Source organism: Nansenia antarctica (genome assembly GCF_963989245.1).
Source record: "Nansenia antarctica genome assembly, chromosome: 13".
In the NCBI taxonomy this organism is placed as follows: Eukaryota; Metazoa; Chordata; class Actinopteri; order Argentiniformes; family Microstomatidae; genus Nansenia; species Nansenia antarctica.
Window position 1 is genome coordinate 15,344,073 of NC_137683.1, and position 19,274 is coordinate 15,363,346.

The 19,274-nt window shown below is 43.8% G+C and overlaps 1 protein-coding gene across 1 annotated transcript in view; it reads right to left on the bottom strand.

Annotated features, from left to right (window-relative positions):
• Nucleotides 1-19,274, bottom strand: part of LOC308169571 (cadherin-18) — a gene marked incomplete at both ends in the record, with an annotated part of 64,724 nt that overhangs the window by 11,854 nt on the left and 33,596 nt on the right. The window contains 2 exons of the mRNA XM_080544252.1: nt 575-696; nt 16,131-16,267. Of these exons, the coding sequence (XP_080400378.1) occupies nt 575-696; nt 16,131-16,267 (259 nt within the window). The remainder of the gene's footprint in view (nt 1-574; nt 697-16,130; nt 16,268-19,274) is intronic.

Below are 19,274 nucleotides of genomic sequence, written 5' to 3' on the forward strand. Positions count from 1 at the left end.
CGTCTGCTTCACCCATCAGCTCCTGCCCCCTTCCCTGGTCTGGATTGTGCTGTAGCTCTGCAGACTTCTTAATACAAATAAATAAAAAACGACCGAGAGCAAATTGGAATGAGCTGAGAGTCAGAGCAGTCATGCTTTGCTGCTCTAGATACTCATTCTGAATGAGTGATGATTAACCAACTCACCCTCTCCGATCTCTGCTTTGCTATCTCAGAGCTCCCCAAACTGCTAGGGGAAAACAACAGACCTCTGCATTATGCATGTGGTCAGGACCGCCTGAAACAGGCACCGGGACATAATCCACAGCTCTCAGCACCTTCTGTGTGTGTGTGTGTGTGTGTGTGTGTTTGAGAAAGAGAGAGAGAGAGAGAGAGAGAGAGAGAGAGAGAGAGAGAGAGAGAGAGAGAGAGAGAGAGAGAGAGAGAGAGAGAGAGAGAGAGAGAGAGAGAGAGAGAGAGAGAGAGAGAGAGAGAGAGAGAGAGAGAGAGAGAGAGAGAGAGAGAGAGAGAGAGAGAGAGAGAGAGAGAGAGAGTGGGGCATTATGGATCGTGCTAGCAGAACGCTTGATATTCACCTGTCCTGGCCTTGAGCTCTCGCACACAATGACCTCCTCATCTGTGGCTATTTCTGGCAGGTTGTCGTTCACGTCTAGGACCTGCACAGTGACAGGGACGTGACTAAGGAGGCTTGGGTTGTCTGGAATAAAGTAGAAACACAAACGCCAATGAAGATTAACATACGTGTCAATGAACAAACTGTAAAGCACTTGGGGAATGATAAAGGTATCTGACATAAATATAACTGCCACAAACTGGCATCCTGGCTATAATATCCTCCGAACCGTTCATCGTTGAATGGACTTGTGATGTGGACCAGTATTCAGCAATGTAATATACCAGACTAGGAATAGTGGAAGGACATATCATAAAAGGCAGAAATGTGTGGACAGAAGGTTAACACGAGCAACAACAGGTCTGTGGTGGTTTCAGTTGCTTTAGTTAGCTTGTTGTTGTGATGGATCCTCATTTGCCCCAGCGCTTGTATGAACAATTATCCAGCAGAACGCACAGAGGACCGAAGCCACTAAATCATGTGTGGTTGTTTATCAGGTGTAAATGTGCCACTCACTGCCTGAAAAATAACCAAGCTTGGTTGCACTTCTGTGCAGTTTGCATAATAATACTACTACTACTACTGCTACTACTACTACTACTACTACTACTACTACTACTACTACTACTACTACTACTACTACTACTACTACTACTACTACTACTACTACTACTACTACTACTACTAATAATAATAATAATAAGGGAGACTTTGCACTAAAGCAATGGTCAATAAGGCACACCCTTAGCTGTAATATGTGACAGAGTCTGGTGAAAAGGTCTGCATGTCGGCAATTCTCAAGACGCACAAATGACTAAAAAGCTTAGTATGAAGTGTGAAGAACAACAGTTTTAGGATCACTAAATACTTATAACTTGTGAATTGGATTCACTGTATCGTCTGCCATAGGCTACTGGGTAGGTGATACATGGTTTGTAAAAACGTACATATTAGGATGTGTTCAAAAGCAAAGACTGTGTGATCATCTAATTATATCTATTATGCAGTTAGATGTTCATAGCGATGTTTCTTCTTAGCTGCTAGCTACTAGCAGCTGTTTTGCGTGTGTTTCGATTCAGAACGGGTTTCTCCGGTATTTGGTTTGAGGACATTCAAATAAGCTGGAAAAACTGAAAATGACCTTGCCCTACTTGAGGACTTTTTCACCAGATCCTGTCACATAATGTTGTGTTTATAAAGCATTACAATACATCAAAATAACCCTAACCCTCAAGAAGTTTTATGGTATACCCTCCACTAAGAATAATCAAACTTGGTAAAAACGTTAATTTAACCTTTTGAGAAGAAATGTTTAAACATGTCATTGTATCTTACTAAAGAGAGGCAGATAGATAAAAGCACATTTGTATGCAGCACCCTTGTCAGCTGGTTAGGGATTTGCCTAATTGTGATTACAAATTACCCAAATTACCTGATAGGAATTCTTGAAGTCATTGGGGCCTGAATTGATTTAATTAATTTTTGAACATAGTATTAGGAATACAAAGACCCACTGAAGCAATGACTAATTTGATTTGTTAGTTGATTATCCAATGCCAAATTTAAGGAAATAAAGTCTGACTATTCTATTTAAACATAAATATGCAAATTATAGCACTAAGTCTTGTTCACATAGCGTTCAAGAATGTTTTTTTTCCATACATTCAAATGCATATTCCTCACCATTAATTCTGAGGTTTTCTTCATAATTGTAATGATAATAGTGTTCATGGTTTAATGATTAATTTTGTTAATTCAACAATGTTCTCGCAATATACGATAAATACAATAGCTAGAAGCATGGTGTAGAAAAGGGATTAGGGTATTTTTTACATTGGGCAATGTGAGATGAGGTGAAGGAGATTGATCTTCTAAAGTGGGTTTTGCCCCAGATAAAGGTGTAGACTGCACTACACTGATGGTACACTGTTAGAAGAAAGTGACTCAAAACATACATATTGCGTTTTGGAACCAGGCTCCATTGTTGGCCTGAACCCCAAATCAGGTCATCACAGAGCAGAGAACTAGGAAGAAGCTAGACTAAACTCACAAACACTTTATTAGGAACACCATACTAATACTGGGTAGGGCCTCCCTTTGCTCTCAAAACAGCCTCAAATCTTTGTGGCATTGATTCCACAAGATGTTGGAAACATTCCTTTGAGATTCTGGTCCATGATGACATGATTGCATTTCATCAACAACGCAATTCCTGCAGATTTTTCAGGTGCACTTTCAAGCTGTGAATCCCCCGTTCCACCACATTACAAAGGTGTTATGTCTATTGGATTCAGATCCGGTGACTGGGAAGGCCACTGAAGAACACTGAACTCATTGTGATGTTAATGAAACCAGTTTGAGACGACTTGGTGCATTATCATGCTGGAAGTAGGCATTAGAAGATGTGCACGTTGTGGCCATGAAGGGTGCACATGGTCAGCAACAACTCTACTCAAATAGGCTGTGGCATACAAGAGATGATCGATAGGTATTAACGGGCCCAAAGTGTGCCAAGAAAACATTCCCCAAACCATTACACCACGTGGATGAATGAGAAGGTGTATAGGTGCTCCTAATTGCTCCACAATAAAGTGATCAGTGATACTGCAAATTATCAGGTTCCTCAATGACCAGACTATATGATGATGCATCCTAATGAATTTGATTATGATGATGATACTTATTGTATTGGATAAGGTTGTATTGTTGTGCTTTTTACATAAACATAGTAGTCAGATGTTGGGAGAGCCTGCAGAGGTCTCAAGTATAGAGCCAAGAGAACAACAAAAGTATAGGATAGAGCCACAAAAAAGTAAAAAGAAAATGACTGGTGTATATACACCTTCAAGCAAATATGTGACACGGCTTGGTGAAAAGCATCTTCATGTTGGGAATTGTGAAACCGAGCCAATCTTGGCCCACGCAATATCATAACCAACAGTTTTGCATTCACTAAATACCTACAGTTTGTTGGCAAACTTGGGTGGGGGTAGTATTAATATTTCTGTCCCTTGCAGTACTCTCGACCCACATCCTCATAAATGCATAAAAGCCATTTGCGCGTGTCTGTTTGTTGACAAGACTGCTGCCACTGAAAAAGGTTTTGTCAATCAATATATTATTCACAGGACTGTGGTCTGTCAATACACCTTCTGCTTTGTTTTTTTGAGTTACATGCGTTGTTTACTAAGCTGTGTGTATGTATGTTTGTTGCAGACACACCGACAGTGAGTTAAATTCCATAGCCAAACGTGCTAGTTTGTTAACTAGTGTACTGAGTTACATGCTAAGCTGTGTCAGTGTTTAATAGGCTAACCACATAGGTGTTAGCTTGTTAGCTAGCTAGCTTTGTTAGAAGCTTGTTTGTTTGTTTTTTGTTAGCATGGTTTTGTTTGTTGTGTAAGAAAGTACACAAGTTATTTTGCGTGTGTGTTTAGATAGATAGATAGACTTTATTTGTCATTGTTACAGTACAGGTACCAAACAACGAAATTTAGGAGGGGAGGCTCCCCTGGTGTTTAAGAAAGGAAAAAGAAACACATTTTGGAAAAAGCATAGATGCATAAAATCACAAGAAGATAAGGAGCTGGTTTACATCAATAGAGGCTATGTACACAATCCACTGTACTATACTGCACAGATAGTCAAATAGGGTTGTCATATTTCACAAGAAAGTATTTTTTCACATTTTTTTAAAGTGTCACAGTTTGCAGGCTTGAAAATGTACATGTTTGTGCCTCAGCACTAGCTGCCATACAATCCGTCCGGACTTGTCCTGGGCCCAGAACTTAGGCCTTTTCTGTGTTCAGGGCCTTGACGGCCCTGTGGTAGAAGCTGTCCTTCAGTCTGTTTGTCCTAGCGGCCGGGGTCCTGTACCTCCTGTTCGAGGGCAGCTTGACAAAGTGTTCGTGCCCAGGGTGGGTCGGGTCCTTGGAGATCTTGGAGGCCCTCCTGAGACAGCGTGTTTTGTACAGCTCCTCCAGAGAGGGGAGGGTGGCGCCGGTGATCCCCTGTGCTGTTCTCACGACTCTCTGTAGATCGTTTCTCTCCGCTGCCGTGCAGCTGTGGTACCAGTTGGAGATGCCGAAGGTGAGGATGCTCTCCACTGCGCCGTGGTAGAAGGCCACCAGCATCTCCTGCTTGCTGTGTTGTTTCTTGAGGCATCTCAGGGTGTATAGCCGCTGTTGTGCCCTCTTGATGGTGCCTTTAGTGTTGTCCTTCCAGGCCAGGTCATCCCGCATGATGTGTCCCAGGAAACGGAGGTTTGAGACCATCTCCACGCTCTCTCCGTCGATGAGCAGGGGCAGGATCTCGGACTTTTTCCTCCTGTAGTCTACGATGAATTCCTGGGTCTTTGACTTGTTTAGCAGCAGGTTGTTTACCTTGCACAGCTTGCTCAATTGCTCTACCTCATCCCTGTACGCCGCCTCGTCCCCCCCCGAGATACATCCCACCACGGTGGTGTCGTCTGCAAACTTTACGATGTAGTTGCTGGGGTGGATGGGGGTGAAGTCGTGGGTGTAGAGGTTGTAGAGGATGGGGCTTAGCACGCAGCCCTGGGGTGACCCAGTGCTGAGGCTGAGGGCTGTGGAGGTGTGGGGGCCCACCCGCACCCTCTGGGGGCGGTCGGTCAGGAAGTCCTTGATCCACGCACATATAGAGTGTGATAGACCCAGGTCTAGTAGTTTGGTCACTAGCCTGTCTGGAAGGATGGTGTTAAAGGCGGAGCTGAAGTCCACGAAGAGCAGTCTCGCGTAGCTGTTTCCCCTCTCCAGGTGGGATAGAGTGGCGTGGAGAGTCGTCGCTATGGCGTCCTCTGTGGACCTGTGGGCTCTGTAGGCGAACTGGTATGGATCCAGGTTGGGCGGGAGGCGTGTGAGTATGTGGGCCCGGACTAGTTTCTCGAAGCACTTCATGATGATTGGTGTGAGTGCCACCGGGCGGTAGTCGTTTAGGCAGCTCACCGTGCTTTTTTTCGGGACTGGGATGATAGTTGAGGTTTTCAGGCAGGGTGGGACGGTGGCCTGGGACAGGGACTGGTTAAAGATGTTGGTGAAAACCCCGGCCAGCTGGTCGGCGCAGTCTCTCAGCACCCGTCCCAGGACGCCATCCGGCCCCGAGGCTTTCCTGGGGTCCACCGCCTTCAGTACGCGTCTCACCTCGTGCTCTGTGAGGGTGAGGCTGCTGAGAGCTGGAGAGAGTGGTGTCTGTGTTGTGGTTACCTCCGTTCGCCCCTCGTCGAACCGGGCGTAGAAGGTGTTCAGCTTTCCCGCCAGCAGGGGGTCGTCCTCTGCGGCTGTGAGCCTGTTGGCTCTGAAGTTTGTCATCTGCTGAACCCCCTGCCACATCCGCCTGGAGTCGTTGCTCAGGAGGCATTCCTCAATCTTCTCTCTGTGCTCTGCCTTGGCCGCTTTGATGCCGCGCTTTAGGTTGGCCCTGGTGGAGCTGTACAGCGGTGTGCGCTTCCCTGCGAAGAAGGCGTTGTCCCTCTCATTTAACAGTTTTTGGACCTTCCCAGTCATCCATGGCTTCGTGTTGGGGTAGACCCGGACCCGTTTGTCCACGGTGACTGAGTTGGTGCAGTTCACTATGTGGTTCAGAACCGACGACGTGTACTGTTCCAGGTCCTCATGCTCATATTCCTGCCATAGGGTGTCATTTAGGCAGATCTGCAGTGGAGCGGACCCTTCTGGCCAGGTTCTGACAGTCTTAGTGGTGGTGGGAGCACTTTTCCCCATTGTGGTGTATGCAGGAATCAGGAGGATTGACACATGGTCAGACATGCCTAGATGAGCTAGCGGACTAGCCTTGTAAGCACGTTTGATGTTGGTGTATACCTTATCCAGTGTTTTTTCTCCTCTCGTTGCACATTTTACATGCTGGTAGAACTTGGGTAGTACTGCCTTCAGGTCGACATGATTAAAGTCCCCCGCTATGATGTGGATAGCCTGTGGATCAGTACTTTGTTGGCTACTAATGACGTCGTATAGTCGCGCCAATGCTACTTTGCTGTCTGAGCTAGGTGCAATATACACACATGTAATTAGCACCGCGTTAAACTCCCTAGGCAGGTATGTGGGTCGGCATTTAACAGTCAAGTATTCTAGGTCTGGTGAGCAGTGGCTACTTACAGTTTTCGTGTTTAAGCACCAGCTATCCTTCGTCGATATTATGATCCCACCTCCTCTTTACTATGTTAGCCAAACAAGTGTTAGCTTGTTAGCTAGCTAGCGGGGTCATCCCTATGTTCCCCGGGTCCTATGTTCCCCGGGTCCTATGTTCCCCGGGTCCTATGTTCCCCGGGTCCTATGTTCCCCGGTATCTTAGCTCCCTCCCGAAAAAGGGTCCTATGTTCCCCGCTCCCGAAAAAGGGTCCGATCGGGCAGGGCAGTCTCGCTCGCCAGCAGCGTGTGGAGGTGCCCACGGTTGTTCTGTATGGATGATCGGTGACATTATTCTCACGTCTGACTTCGGAAGCTAAGCAGGGTTGGGCTGGATTAGTACCTGGATGGGAGACCACCTGGGAATCCCCGGTGCTTTTACCCAGTAGAGAGACGCGCAACGGCCGGGTGAGAGATGTGCCTGTTGCGGGCAGAGACACCTGCTACCTGGGGGGGAGGTGCGCTTCGATGCAAACTTAGCCTCACTTCGCGGGGTGCTATTGTCTATCTATATAGATATATATATCTATATATACATAGCTATAATATGATCCCATCGGTTTCCAGTGATCGCTTAGCTCGTGCTTTTATTTTGAAGTCGCGAAAACCAAAAAAGGAAACCAAATGTCGGAATGTGGCTCTTGATGTCGTTCAGAGAACAGATGCCAAGCTACCAAAATGTTTGCTGTAATTATATTTGGCAGTAGGCAGTCATCACTCAATGCTCGTCTCATTCACAGAACAGCATGGGTTGCTTGCAATGTCTGATCGTGTCAAAACATTTCAGAGATAGGACTCCCAATGAGGAGTGGATCAAAATCCCCTAGTAGAGCAGGGATTTGTGATAAGGAGTGTATCTGTTGCGGTACATGTGGGAAAACTAGGGTTAGGGTTAGGTGCTAGGGTGCTACGGTTAAGGTTAGGGGTAGGGGTAGGGTTAGACATAGGGTTGGGTACCGTTTGGGTTTTATCCGGTACCGGTACCTAACCGATACTTTAAAAACGGTACCGGTACCAAAACGGTACTTAATTCGGTACTTTTGAGTTTTTAAAATGACATATATATATATATATATAACACGGTCGACAACATTAAGACATGACGATTGATTTTTCAGACACAGTAGTAGGATAAGGACAGTACCCGAATATCAAGAGATCCCCGATCATGTTGTCCACCTCGCAGAGACGCAGACACACATCCGCACTACGTCATCAACAGACGCGTCGAATCCTGGAGTGCACTGTCCAATCAAAGGCTTGCGTTCGTAAACTCGCTCTGAGAGCGTCGCAGCGCACACTGGGCCCGACGTCATAAGGGGAGCAAGTCATTTGATTGGACAGAAGGCATTCCACGAGTGGTGATCAGAATTCCAGAACGAGTTTACCGAACGCACCCATAAGTCGAGAGTCGCGTTACGCCAACCCGCTAGCGGAAGTTGCTATTAGCAACCTTCTCGGTATCCTTCCGTACTCGCTGCTTTCACTGAGTGGAAATTTAACAGGCGAAAAGTACCGAAATGAGGTACCGAAATCTCCTTTGCGATTCGGTACGGGTACATACCGAATGTAAAGTAACCGGTACCTACCGGTACCGATTTTCGGTACCCAACCCTAGTTAGACATGCCAGCCAGTGGCGGCTGGTGATAAAAATGTTGGGTGGGGCACAGGTTATGGGGGCATGCTCCACGGGGAAGAATATCAACTTTAAAATCTGGATTTACAGTCGATTTTAGCATGAGAATATATATATAACTTAATTATTTTTATATATAACTTATTAAAGGGCAAACTGCAAACACAACAAAATAATAATGCACAACAACTGACAAATCAACTGGAATAGTCTTTGTTAGCAGAGTAGACCTAATGTTAACAGAATGGACTTATACCCTTTGTCTATCTGTGCAGCGTTAAGGTGAATAATTCTAGCAGTACTGTCCAGACAGTTGTCTTGTTTAGGCATTATTTATTCAATGGAGAAAGACATGGAACACAATGCAATTGTGATAATAAATGTGTTCTTTGTTACTTCTTTAATTAAATTAAAGTGTACCTTTCTATTATCATACAATATTTCCTTGAACATGTAAACTCTATAATCATACAGTTGTCTTTCTATTAGTTGTCTCTGTCATACTGAACTGTTTGTTATCATCCTGAACTATCTCTGTTGCGCACCTCACTTCAGTTCTGTCTCTATTGCTCTCCTCTCCTGTTGTCTGTCTCTCTGTTGCTCTCCTCTCCTGTTGTCTGTCTCTCTGTTGCTCTCCTCTCCTGTTGTCTGTCTCTCTGTTGCTGTCCTGTTGTCTGTCTCTCTGTTGCTGTCCTGTTGTCTGTCTCTCTGTTGCTGTCCTGTTGTCTGTCTCTCTGTTGCTGTCCTGTTGTCTGTCTCTCTGTTGCTGTCCTGTTGTCTGTCTCTCTGTTGCTGTCCTGTTGTCTGTCTCTCTGTTGCTGTCCTGTTGTCTGTCTCTCTGTTGCTGTCCTCTCCTGTTGTCTGTCCGAATATCGGTTGTTAAGTCGCGACGTGTTTCCGGGTCCAACGTTGGCTGAGGCGCTGTCTTCGAAATGCCGCAATAATAATAATAATAATAATAAATTATATTTATATAGCGCTTTTCCAAGGCTCAAATACCCTGACAATATGGGGAAAACGGGAAAGTGCTGCTCTGTCCCTTGTTGTATGAATAGATCCGAGTCTAAAAAACAATTAAACTGTCATTCTACCGCTGTAGTACACTGGTATTCTGGTGCGGAGAATTTCGGGTTTGAAACCGGAAATTGCAAAACGTCAAGTTTGACGTCAGACTTAACAACCGGATATTCAGGTCTCTCAAGTCTCACGCATTTTTTTATTTTTTACTACCCCTAGCGGTAGTGGCCCTAGGCTGCAGCTTAGGTAAGCCTATAATCTGCGCATGCTCGGGGCGCACTTTTCTGCGCCCCGGCCGGGAAATAGGAGACAGCCAATTGGAGCGCTGCTACAGCTCACGTGTAAGCCAAAAGTATTTGCAGTGCCATTGACTGCCATTCGGCCGGTGCCCTGACTCCTCCCCTATGTATTTTCACAGTGAATTTTACACACACACAGATAAAATGTTTATTGTATTGGAGGATTTTTAATGAATGCTGATAGGCGCCGACAGAATATCAGCCGCATTTTATGAATAAACAATGTTTATTTAAAAAAATCTTTTACAAGAAGTGGGGCTGCGTTGGAAGGTGGGGGCGGCACCCTAGCGCCCTCTATTGGCCAGCCGCCACTGATGCCAGCATGTACCAAGTGGACGTAGCACCTAACCCTAATCCTAGTTTTCCCACATGTACCGTATTCCCACATGTACCGTAACATATCAACACATTATTAAGAGTGTTTGGAAACCTCAGATGGAAGAGTGTCTTTGAGCTCCCAAAAAAGACGTGTTCTAATTCAAATCTCATAAGTAATGTTTCATACATCCTAAAACATTTCTCCAAACCTTTACATGCAAATGTACATTCTTTATGGATGGTCTGTGAACACCAGAGAAAGGGGCTAGGGGTTAGATGTTTGTTGAAGAGTACACATACTGTAAGCATTGTGTGAGCATTCCCTAGGCTCCCCTTCTATCATCGTCTCTGTGTCCATGGTAACTCTCCCAGGTGTGATGGCCCACCTGACATTCTACTCATATTATTTGCCATGGGAACAGGAGATAAAACTACAGGATTACCCCCTTTGTAGTTTGACCTGAGACATCAGGCATCTTTGTAGCACAAAGACCTCAGTTGAAAGGGTGAAATAAACATAAGTGAGTCAGCAATCCAATATTTAGACGTGTTTACTTCATGGCATAATGTTTAATGATGTCCTAAAACAAGAGAAAATAATCGTTTATTTATTTGACCTGTGTCTCATATTTGGCCTTTCTAGATGATTATACGTCTTGAATAGATTAAAGATTGCTTTCTGAATGTGGTAAAAATTATTTTGATGCCCTTCCACGGAGGTCAGGAACCTGGGGGTCTTGCGGGACCCAACCTTTTCCTTTGAACCATACGGTCAAGTCTGCCTTCTTCCTTCTTCCACCTCAAAACCATCTCCCGCCTCCGACCCTCACTCTGATACCTTGCCAAAACATTAATACATGCTTTTATATACATGTCCCTAGATCTTTAGCTGTCTAGTTTTAGGTTTTTGTAGTTTTAGTTTAGTTTTAGATTATCTTAGACTGTTTTAGACTAGTTTTTGTTTCAGACTATGTAGTTTTAGTTTAGTTTCAGTCTATATTGATGGAAAGTTTAGATTATCTTAGACTATTTTTAGTTTTAGTTTTTAGTTTAGTTTTTAGACTATGTAGGCCAGGTTTTGTATTGTATTTGTTTGTGGTGGATGTTGTATGCCTGTGAACAGGTCACACTTGAAAATGTGTTCTTTACCTGTATAAATAAAGGTTAAAAAAAAATACATTTTTCCGCCTGGATTATTGCAACAGAGTCATTGAGTCCTGAACCGGCTACAATATCCAAAACTAAACCTTGGGAGCACATCACCCCCACCCTGCAACGACTTCACTGGCTCCCCATAAAACACATCATCTCCTTCAAGATCCTCCTCCTCACCTTTAAGGCACTCCATGGCCTGGCTCCTGCTTACCTAACTGACCTATTTCAACCCTACACCCCTGCACGTGGTCTCTGATCCTCGCGATGTTGATCTCCTCGTCATACCCCGCACTAGGATATGCACACTTGGCGACCATGCCTTTTCTGTTGCTGCACCCAAGCTGTGGAACACTCTTCTACCAGCCATCCAATGCTCTGATACTCACATTCAAGACCAGACTCAAGACGCTGTCTGTTTAGACTTTACTTCGTACAGCACGGCATGGGGCCTGACTAACACTAACCCCCATAGCTGCCTTTTTGTTTGTTGTGTTTCTTTTTGTTTATTGTCCTGCTTCTCTTCTTTTTTCTGTACAGTGTCCTTGAGTTTGAGAAAGGCGCTTTTAAATCCAATCTATTATTATTATAATTATACATATTTTAAAAAGCTTTTTGCTCATTTGCGTGTGTCACATATACAGTAGCAATTGATTCTTGAATAATATAACATCAATTCTTAATGCATTTAGTGTAACTGTCTTACCTCATCAGAACACAAGCTACTATAATCCCTGTAAGACCCACTGTGGCGCAGTGACCGCTTCCTTGTTTGAATCTTTGGGTGACAGTATGTAACTTTGTTTCTCAGGAGGAGATGAGGAGACATGTCACTATGGGATATGTACTCCTGCCTTCCATATTCCCTGAGACCCTATTCAACACGCTTGGAACAGGCTGGGAGCAAATTGCATTAATGACTCCACCCAGCCTATAAAGCCTATTACAGCCATAGGGCTAGAGCACAGAAAAGGCACCACACCACGTCTCTCACACCAACCCAACACCCTGCACTTGAGATCGTATAGATTCCTTGCAGAGGAGGCTCTAGCCCTTTGAATTGTGCCAATCATATTCGGGACAAGCATTCAGAGTTGGAACTTCCACGTGCCAAACCCATAGATCCATCAACTTGTGGTTTGGGTGGAATATTTGTCCCTGTACCTAAGGTGTCGCATCAATAGGCCGACGGACCGTTGTGCCGACAGCCCTCCCTGCATGTGAATGCTCTCCGCTTCTCTGTTACGGTACATGTGGGAAGACGGTACATGTGGGAAAACTACGGTTAGGGTTAGGTGCTACGTCGACTTGGTACATGCTGGCATGTCTAACCCTAACCCTAAATCCTATCCCTAACCCTAACCCTACCCCTAACCCCAACCCTAACCTTAACCGTAGCACCCTAGCACCTAACCCTAACCCTAGTTTTCCCACATGTACCGTCTTGTCAGCTCTCGCAGAAATCCGCTAATAAACTGTCGGCATCGTGGTCCGTCGGCACAGCGGGTGGGCCCCGTACCTAATGCGTAAAGAAACTGAGCTAACTCCGCTCATCAAGGTTTTCTAGGCCAGTGCGATGAAATCAAGAGAAGGGATAGACCGCACGTCCTCACTCTGTCCAGAGTGGGAGAAACGAGGCTGACAAGAAGGAATGCATATGTGAGGGTAAACCACCCGGTAAACCACCCGCAAACGGGGTAGCCTATGGCTGAGCGAGGGAGGAGGATACACAAGCATGCTACACTGTTTACAGTTGTCTGTTTACATTTGATAGTTTTCAATGTATTGTTTACAATACAGAGGCTTACCACAGCTCTAAACAATCTGTGGACACCCAAACGTTGGACATCGACTACTCATAATAAATGAAGATGTTTTGGGAACTGTCGTGTTGCTTGCTTTGTTATGAACGAGCTAGTCGCTAGTTGGCTAACGCCAAACTCACTACTTCTCTTCCTCTTTTTTTTCTATTATCGTCTTCTCTCTTAGGCCCACTTCCCCGCTGACCCTCATCAAGGGCAGCAATGCAGTATTCAACTACCTGGATCATTTCTTCACCAACTATGGAGTTGGAAAAACATGCCTAGTTACCAGCACTTTAGCTAATTATCATTGTCATGTATTAGCTAATTTATTTTATGAACATGGTGTGGTAGTATTTTAGGAATATGGAGTGCCAGTAACTGTGGGCAATATTTTACTGTACTATCTTCCTTCTATTGCAGCTTTGATGCAGAAAAGACATCACCCCCCCCCCCCCCACCTCACCAGACTCCACAGAAGCTCAGAACATGACTGTCTGTTTGTAGCTGCAGGACCAAGGCACAGCAGATCCTCTCGCACACCGCAGCCACTTTTGTTTGTTTGCTGTGTTATTAGTCACACTTATTACATTCTCCTTTGTGCCACACACATTTACAATTGTCTGTGTTGATTTATGTTTTGAGTTCACGCAATCTTGGTTGAATCATTTCAATAATAACAGTGTCAGTTGACATCACATCACATTCAGTTGCTGCAGTCTCTTCAGTCAAGGCATTGCTCTGGAAAGGCAATAAAGTGCAGTGTTAGAAAGCCAGAGATTTAAGCTGGCTAATTAGCCTACGTAATAACAAGAGCATCATCAACAGCCTCAATAGAAACCGAGTGCTCATTGAAATACACCACACTCTCTGGAAATATTTTGCTGAATAAGAAGAATAGTTGGGCATAGATACAGCATTTTGAACTGTGTCATAATTGATTAGTTATTGGTAGTCAATTCACAGACCTTACATTCTTATCTGCGTATAGTCTTCTCAGCAACAACCATAATGCCTCCATAATAAGAAGCTGGCTAATCTGACCAAGGCCTGGCCTATCTGACCAAGTGACTACACTGTCAGATATTGACAGCTGACAACTGTCAGTCTAGTGAGGAGGTGGGTGAGGTTAACCAGCTATTGTTACTGCCCATTACTTGGCTGTGCAGAAGTGTGAAAAACTAGATCCTTAAAAGGCTTTTTCTTAGGTTTGTGATTTCAGGGGTACCAACATTCAAATACGCATATGTGACGCAAGCCAGTCTAGAGGTAAACCAGTCGCAAGCCCGAAAGGCTCGAAAATGAAAGTGAAAGTTATTGTGTCAACAACATCTGTTTTTTGTTTTTTTTCATAATACGCAACTCGAAGTTTTGATGTACCCATTCGATATAATAAACAACAGTTTAACACGGTCACTGTTCTCGTTTGCCTAGGCTACTGGTAAGGGAGACTTGATTTGTAAACATACTTTCGTTTTGGGATGTGTTCAAAAGCAAGGACTGTTTGATCATCTAATTTGGTGTAGTTATGTGTTTTTAGCATGTTGATGTTCTATCAGCATGTTGTAATGTTATAAAAATGCAGTTAGACGTTCGTAGTGATGTGCCATTGTTAGCCGCTAGCTCACAGCAGCCTTTGTTGCAGTTACTTTGTTGTAGTCACTTTTCTCCCATGCTGTGTTTGAGGTGTACCAACATTCAAATACGTATAGGCCTACCCTCTTCAACCTTTTTTCAGATTTCAATGTATGACACATCATTTGAAAGCTTACAATCTGTAGTTTCAGAACATGTAAGCAACTGGTTTATCAAAACACTGTCTGGTGTCACGTATCGTCTTCAACGTTTTTCAGATTTCAATGTATGACACATCATTTGAAAGCTTACCATCTGTAGTTTCAGAACTAACTTTTTTTTGTGAGCCAACACTTCCATGCACAGATTGCAGTCTGTATCCCTGTACCACTGTGCATAAAACCCAGGGGGAGACTGCTCCTTTTCATGGATGGGGATGGCCCAGGAACCAACAACATTGAGTTTCACTGTGGCATATATGATAGGCTCACCACACGTACTTCCCTGTGTGACTCATGTTGAGTAGAGGGGGGGGCCTCTTTTCCAAGAGCCTCGTCCATCTTCCCCATGGAGAAGTTGTTGGACGCATACAGAGACGTCACTCTCATCATTCTCATAGTGAGAAAGCTCTACCTCCGTAGCACGGGGTACCCCAGGGCTATGTGAAGGCTCGCTAAGAGTGGAAAATAATTGATGATCGATTCTCTTTCAGTCGACTCGGTTTGACTCCTCACTATTGGACACATGCTCTTGTGTACCTTTCGTTGAGGATCCCTATTCAATCACGCCTAGCACAGACCCACTCACCCAATAAAGGATGTGGCAATTTCATCCTTTCACTCCACATTCGTTGACTGTCCAAAGTGTACTCTAATTGTATTCTTGTAGCTAGCTACAATTCTTCTTCTTCTTCGGCGTATGGGTTGTTGTTCTTCCTCTCCACTCCACCAGGCTCGGGGCCGAGGGGCTACCCTTTTACCACCCCGAGACCTGGTTGAGGGGCTCACCCGGGCTATATTTCTGGACACCCCTCCAGAAGCCACGTCATCGTCTCGTCATCTAGTACCGACAGACCATGCATCCCGTTGGGTGGGTGGTACACCGGGCAATCCAGGATAATATGGTCTGCGGTTTGGTCCTCTGCGCCACACTCGCACGACGCATTTGGGGCCAAGCCCCATCTATGCATTGATGAGCGGAAACGCCCGACGCCGGTCCGGAGACGATTGAGCCTCACCCAGGATAGCCTTGGCAAGTCTATGCTACAATGTAACTTTTCCACCGACAGACCTACAATTCTCCTGGGGCGTTAGGTTATCTCTACTAGAAATCTGCGGTGCCTTTATGAATGTATAGGTTTATGTATAGGTATGCTTGAGGTATCAGGCCGTGAAGATGAGCATGAAGGACAAGGAAGTCTACACCTCTGTCCTCCTTCTCAAGGCCCTTCCCCAGCAGCCCAGTCACCCCCAGCAACCCTCACATGCAGCTCTAAAAGCAGCTTTAAAATCATGCACACACACAAGATTATATGGATGGAAACCTGGGTGTACCTACCAACCTCCGAGGCCATCACGGTAATGTTGTGCCATGGCATGTCCTCTCTGTCCAGGCTCTGGGTTGTCTTTATGACTCCGCTTTCCACATCAATGTGGAAATACTTATCGCCATCATCACTGCGGTCGATGAAATATCTATTTTGAGAGGAAAGGCAAGCTTAGAAGTGCATGATTATCGACTCTTCACACTCATGTCAGACATCTGTGTGCATCTTGTTGACGTGACATTGACTACTTGGTACTATCCACTTGTGTTGAAGATTTACTCTATGGCATGTATGTGTGTTTCATGTATTGTTTTGTGTGATAGTAACATTGTATTAATGGTTTTCTAGTCAAACAAAAGAATTAAAATGACAGTTTCAGCTGTTGTCCTTGTGACTAAATGAATGAAATTAATACTGACTGTGTACTTGCTAATTTACTTTTTAATGATCCATTTACACCTCTAATCCAGCATTCATTTTCCTAACTAATACATGTTGGCAATTTCCAATTGACATGAACAAAATACTACAGTAATTGGAAGATGCAACGGGGAAAACGTAATAAAGCAAGGATTGCATTCATTTGACATAATTAATTAATCCTCGCATAGCGTGCTAAGTGTAGCAGGCACTCAGCAGAAATGCTTTGCAGCAAGATTACTTTGAAGAAAATAAAAACAACATGGTGGTTTCATGGCCAATTAGCAATGCTGTTCTGATATCCAGTACAAAGGGACAGTACACGAAAATAGTATTGATTTCAAAATATCATCTACAATGCCTGGTATGGTATCACTATGTATCTTGTTCAGCCTGATAGCTTCCTCTTTCACCAACAATGACCCAATATTCTCCATCCGTTGTGTTTCTACCAAGGAAGACCCTCTCATGAATGGCATTTAATAACAATTAGTTTAAAATGTATACAGTTTCAAGTGCTGGAGGTATGTGGTCTGTTGTTAACACTAGCTATGTTATTATTGTTATGGTCTAGTCCAAATTGATGGATAGAACAATGATACAACAAAGCCAGTGAAGGTACACTCCCTATTTCACAAATCTGAAATTTGCCAATGGTTAGATGGTCCTGACTGCTGAACCATGGAGTTGTCAGCTACTGTATGCATCATGGAGGTGTCATGAATGAAAGCACTCTGGCCTCTAGGGTTATATAAGACTCCCCCACCTTGTTTGGCAATAAAACATGGCACTTGCATATCAACATTTGAAATGTCAGTAAAAAGTAGCATTGCTTCATAGAATCGTAATAATGAGCAAAAGCAACACCAATGATCAAAGACAGGCAATATCAGTCCCTATTGCATTCCGACGCCAACTCACGGAATGTTTTTGCGTGCGTTGTTTATTCATTTCTTTTTCAGTTCAAATGCATCTTATCCAAGCACTTCAAATTGTCTTCCCCTGTCTGTGATGAACATTGAGGGAGCAGTAAGAAAAACATGGACGAAGGGGAGGACTGTAGGACCCTTTCATATTTAGATGTTCTTTTGTTCACCTCAAATACTTTTACATATCTTAAGATTATTATGTGTATCAACCATTTAATTGTTATTACCCACCACCTACTTGAACATCTGTTATTATTCATAGTGGCCTAAAGAGCTAACTTTAGACAAACATGTTTGAACGACAGATGGGGGCTTCAATAATAAATGCATTAGAGATAGACGTTAGATAGCTGTGTGAGTGGAAATGTGTGACATATCTAATAGTGCCACTAGTAACTGAGTTGACACACCACTCGTGAGTGGTGTCTATGTTGTCTGGACACGTGAATCAACTATTGGTTGATGCCTATCGAAGGGGGCTGGGGGCAGACTGCATTTGACATGGTCTGGTGAGAAGGTCGGCATGTTGGCAATTCTCAAGTCGCACAAATGACCAAAAAGCTTCTTTAAAAAATTAAATAATAATAATAATATTATGAAAGTTGTTAGATGAGCTCACTCGATATAACAAACAACAATTTTAGGATCACTAAATACTTAATAATTTGTGAATTGGATTCCCTGTATCATAGGGAGCCGTAGGCTACTGGCTAAGTGAATGGCTTGTAAACAAACGTACGTTTTAGGACGTGTTCAAAAGCAAGGACTGTGTGATCCTCTAGTTGTTGGATGTTCTATCATCATAATGTTGTGATGTGCCAAACATGCAGTTAGATGTTCATAGCGATGTGCCTTCTTACCTGCCGCTACTAGCAGCTGTTTTGCGTGTGTTTTGATTCAGAGTGAGTTTCTCCCATTCTCTGTTTGAGGTGTAGCCTACCAACATTCAAATAAGCATGTCTGCTTCAACTATTTTCTGATTTCTGTGTATGACACATCAATACAATCTGCACTTTCATAATCTGGAAAAAAACAGAAAAATGACCTTGCCCTACTTGAGGACACTGTCACATATGGTAAAGCTCCTGTATTGCACTGGCTTGGGAAAACATAAAGGACTTAGCTAATAGCCAAGCGCATTCCATTATATTGTGGTCCATACAGATGCAATGTGTCGTGTTTTCCCCTTCACTTAGGCCCCTACGGCTCTGTGTTCATCCCTACGGCCCCTTTTTACACGTTCACTTGCAGGGTAAAGGTGTCTCAATTCTTGTTTTCACGTAGGGGTAGGGCTTCCTACAGCTCCGATCTGAGATTTTTGATGACCAGACTCTGAATGGAGCCATAGCCCTGTGTCTTGTGAAATCCCAGAATGCCTTGCGAATCATCAACAACCACAAATGTAATTCTTTTTATTTTTCATCATTGGTAAAGATTTGAAAAATGATGATAACAATTGTATTATCTTACTTTAATGTAATTTGTACAATGTATTATAGACCTTTTCTTTATAACAAGCATAACAAAGAAATTGCTATTATGCCGATGTGCTGTTCAAGTTTCAAGTTTATTGTTACGTCACATTACACAAGTGTAACAGAGTAAAATTCGTAGGCTTCGGATCCTGACATTGCATTGCAGCACAAGACATAGGGCATAATAATTCAAGCATAATTAAAGATGAAAAAGTGTACAGGACATAAAAAAATAGGCATACTACAAGATATGGTGGCAATAGTACCGGTAAGACAAGACAGGTTACACTAATGGTGCCACTAGTGATAATAGAGAGTTCATAGTAGTAAA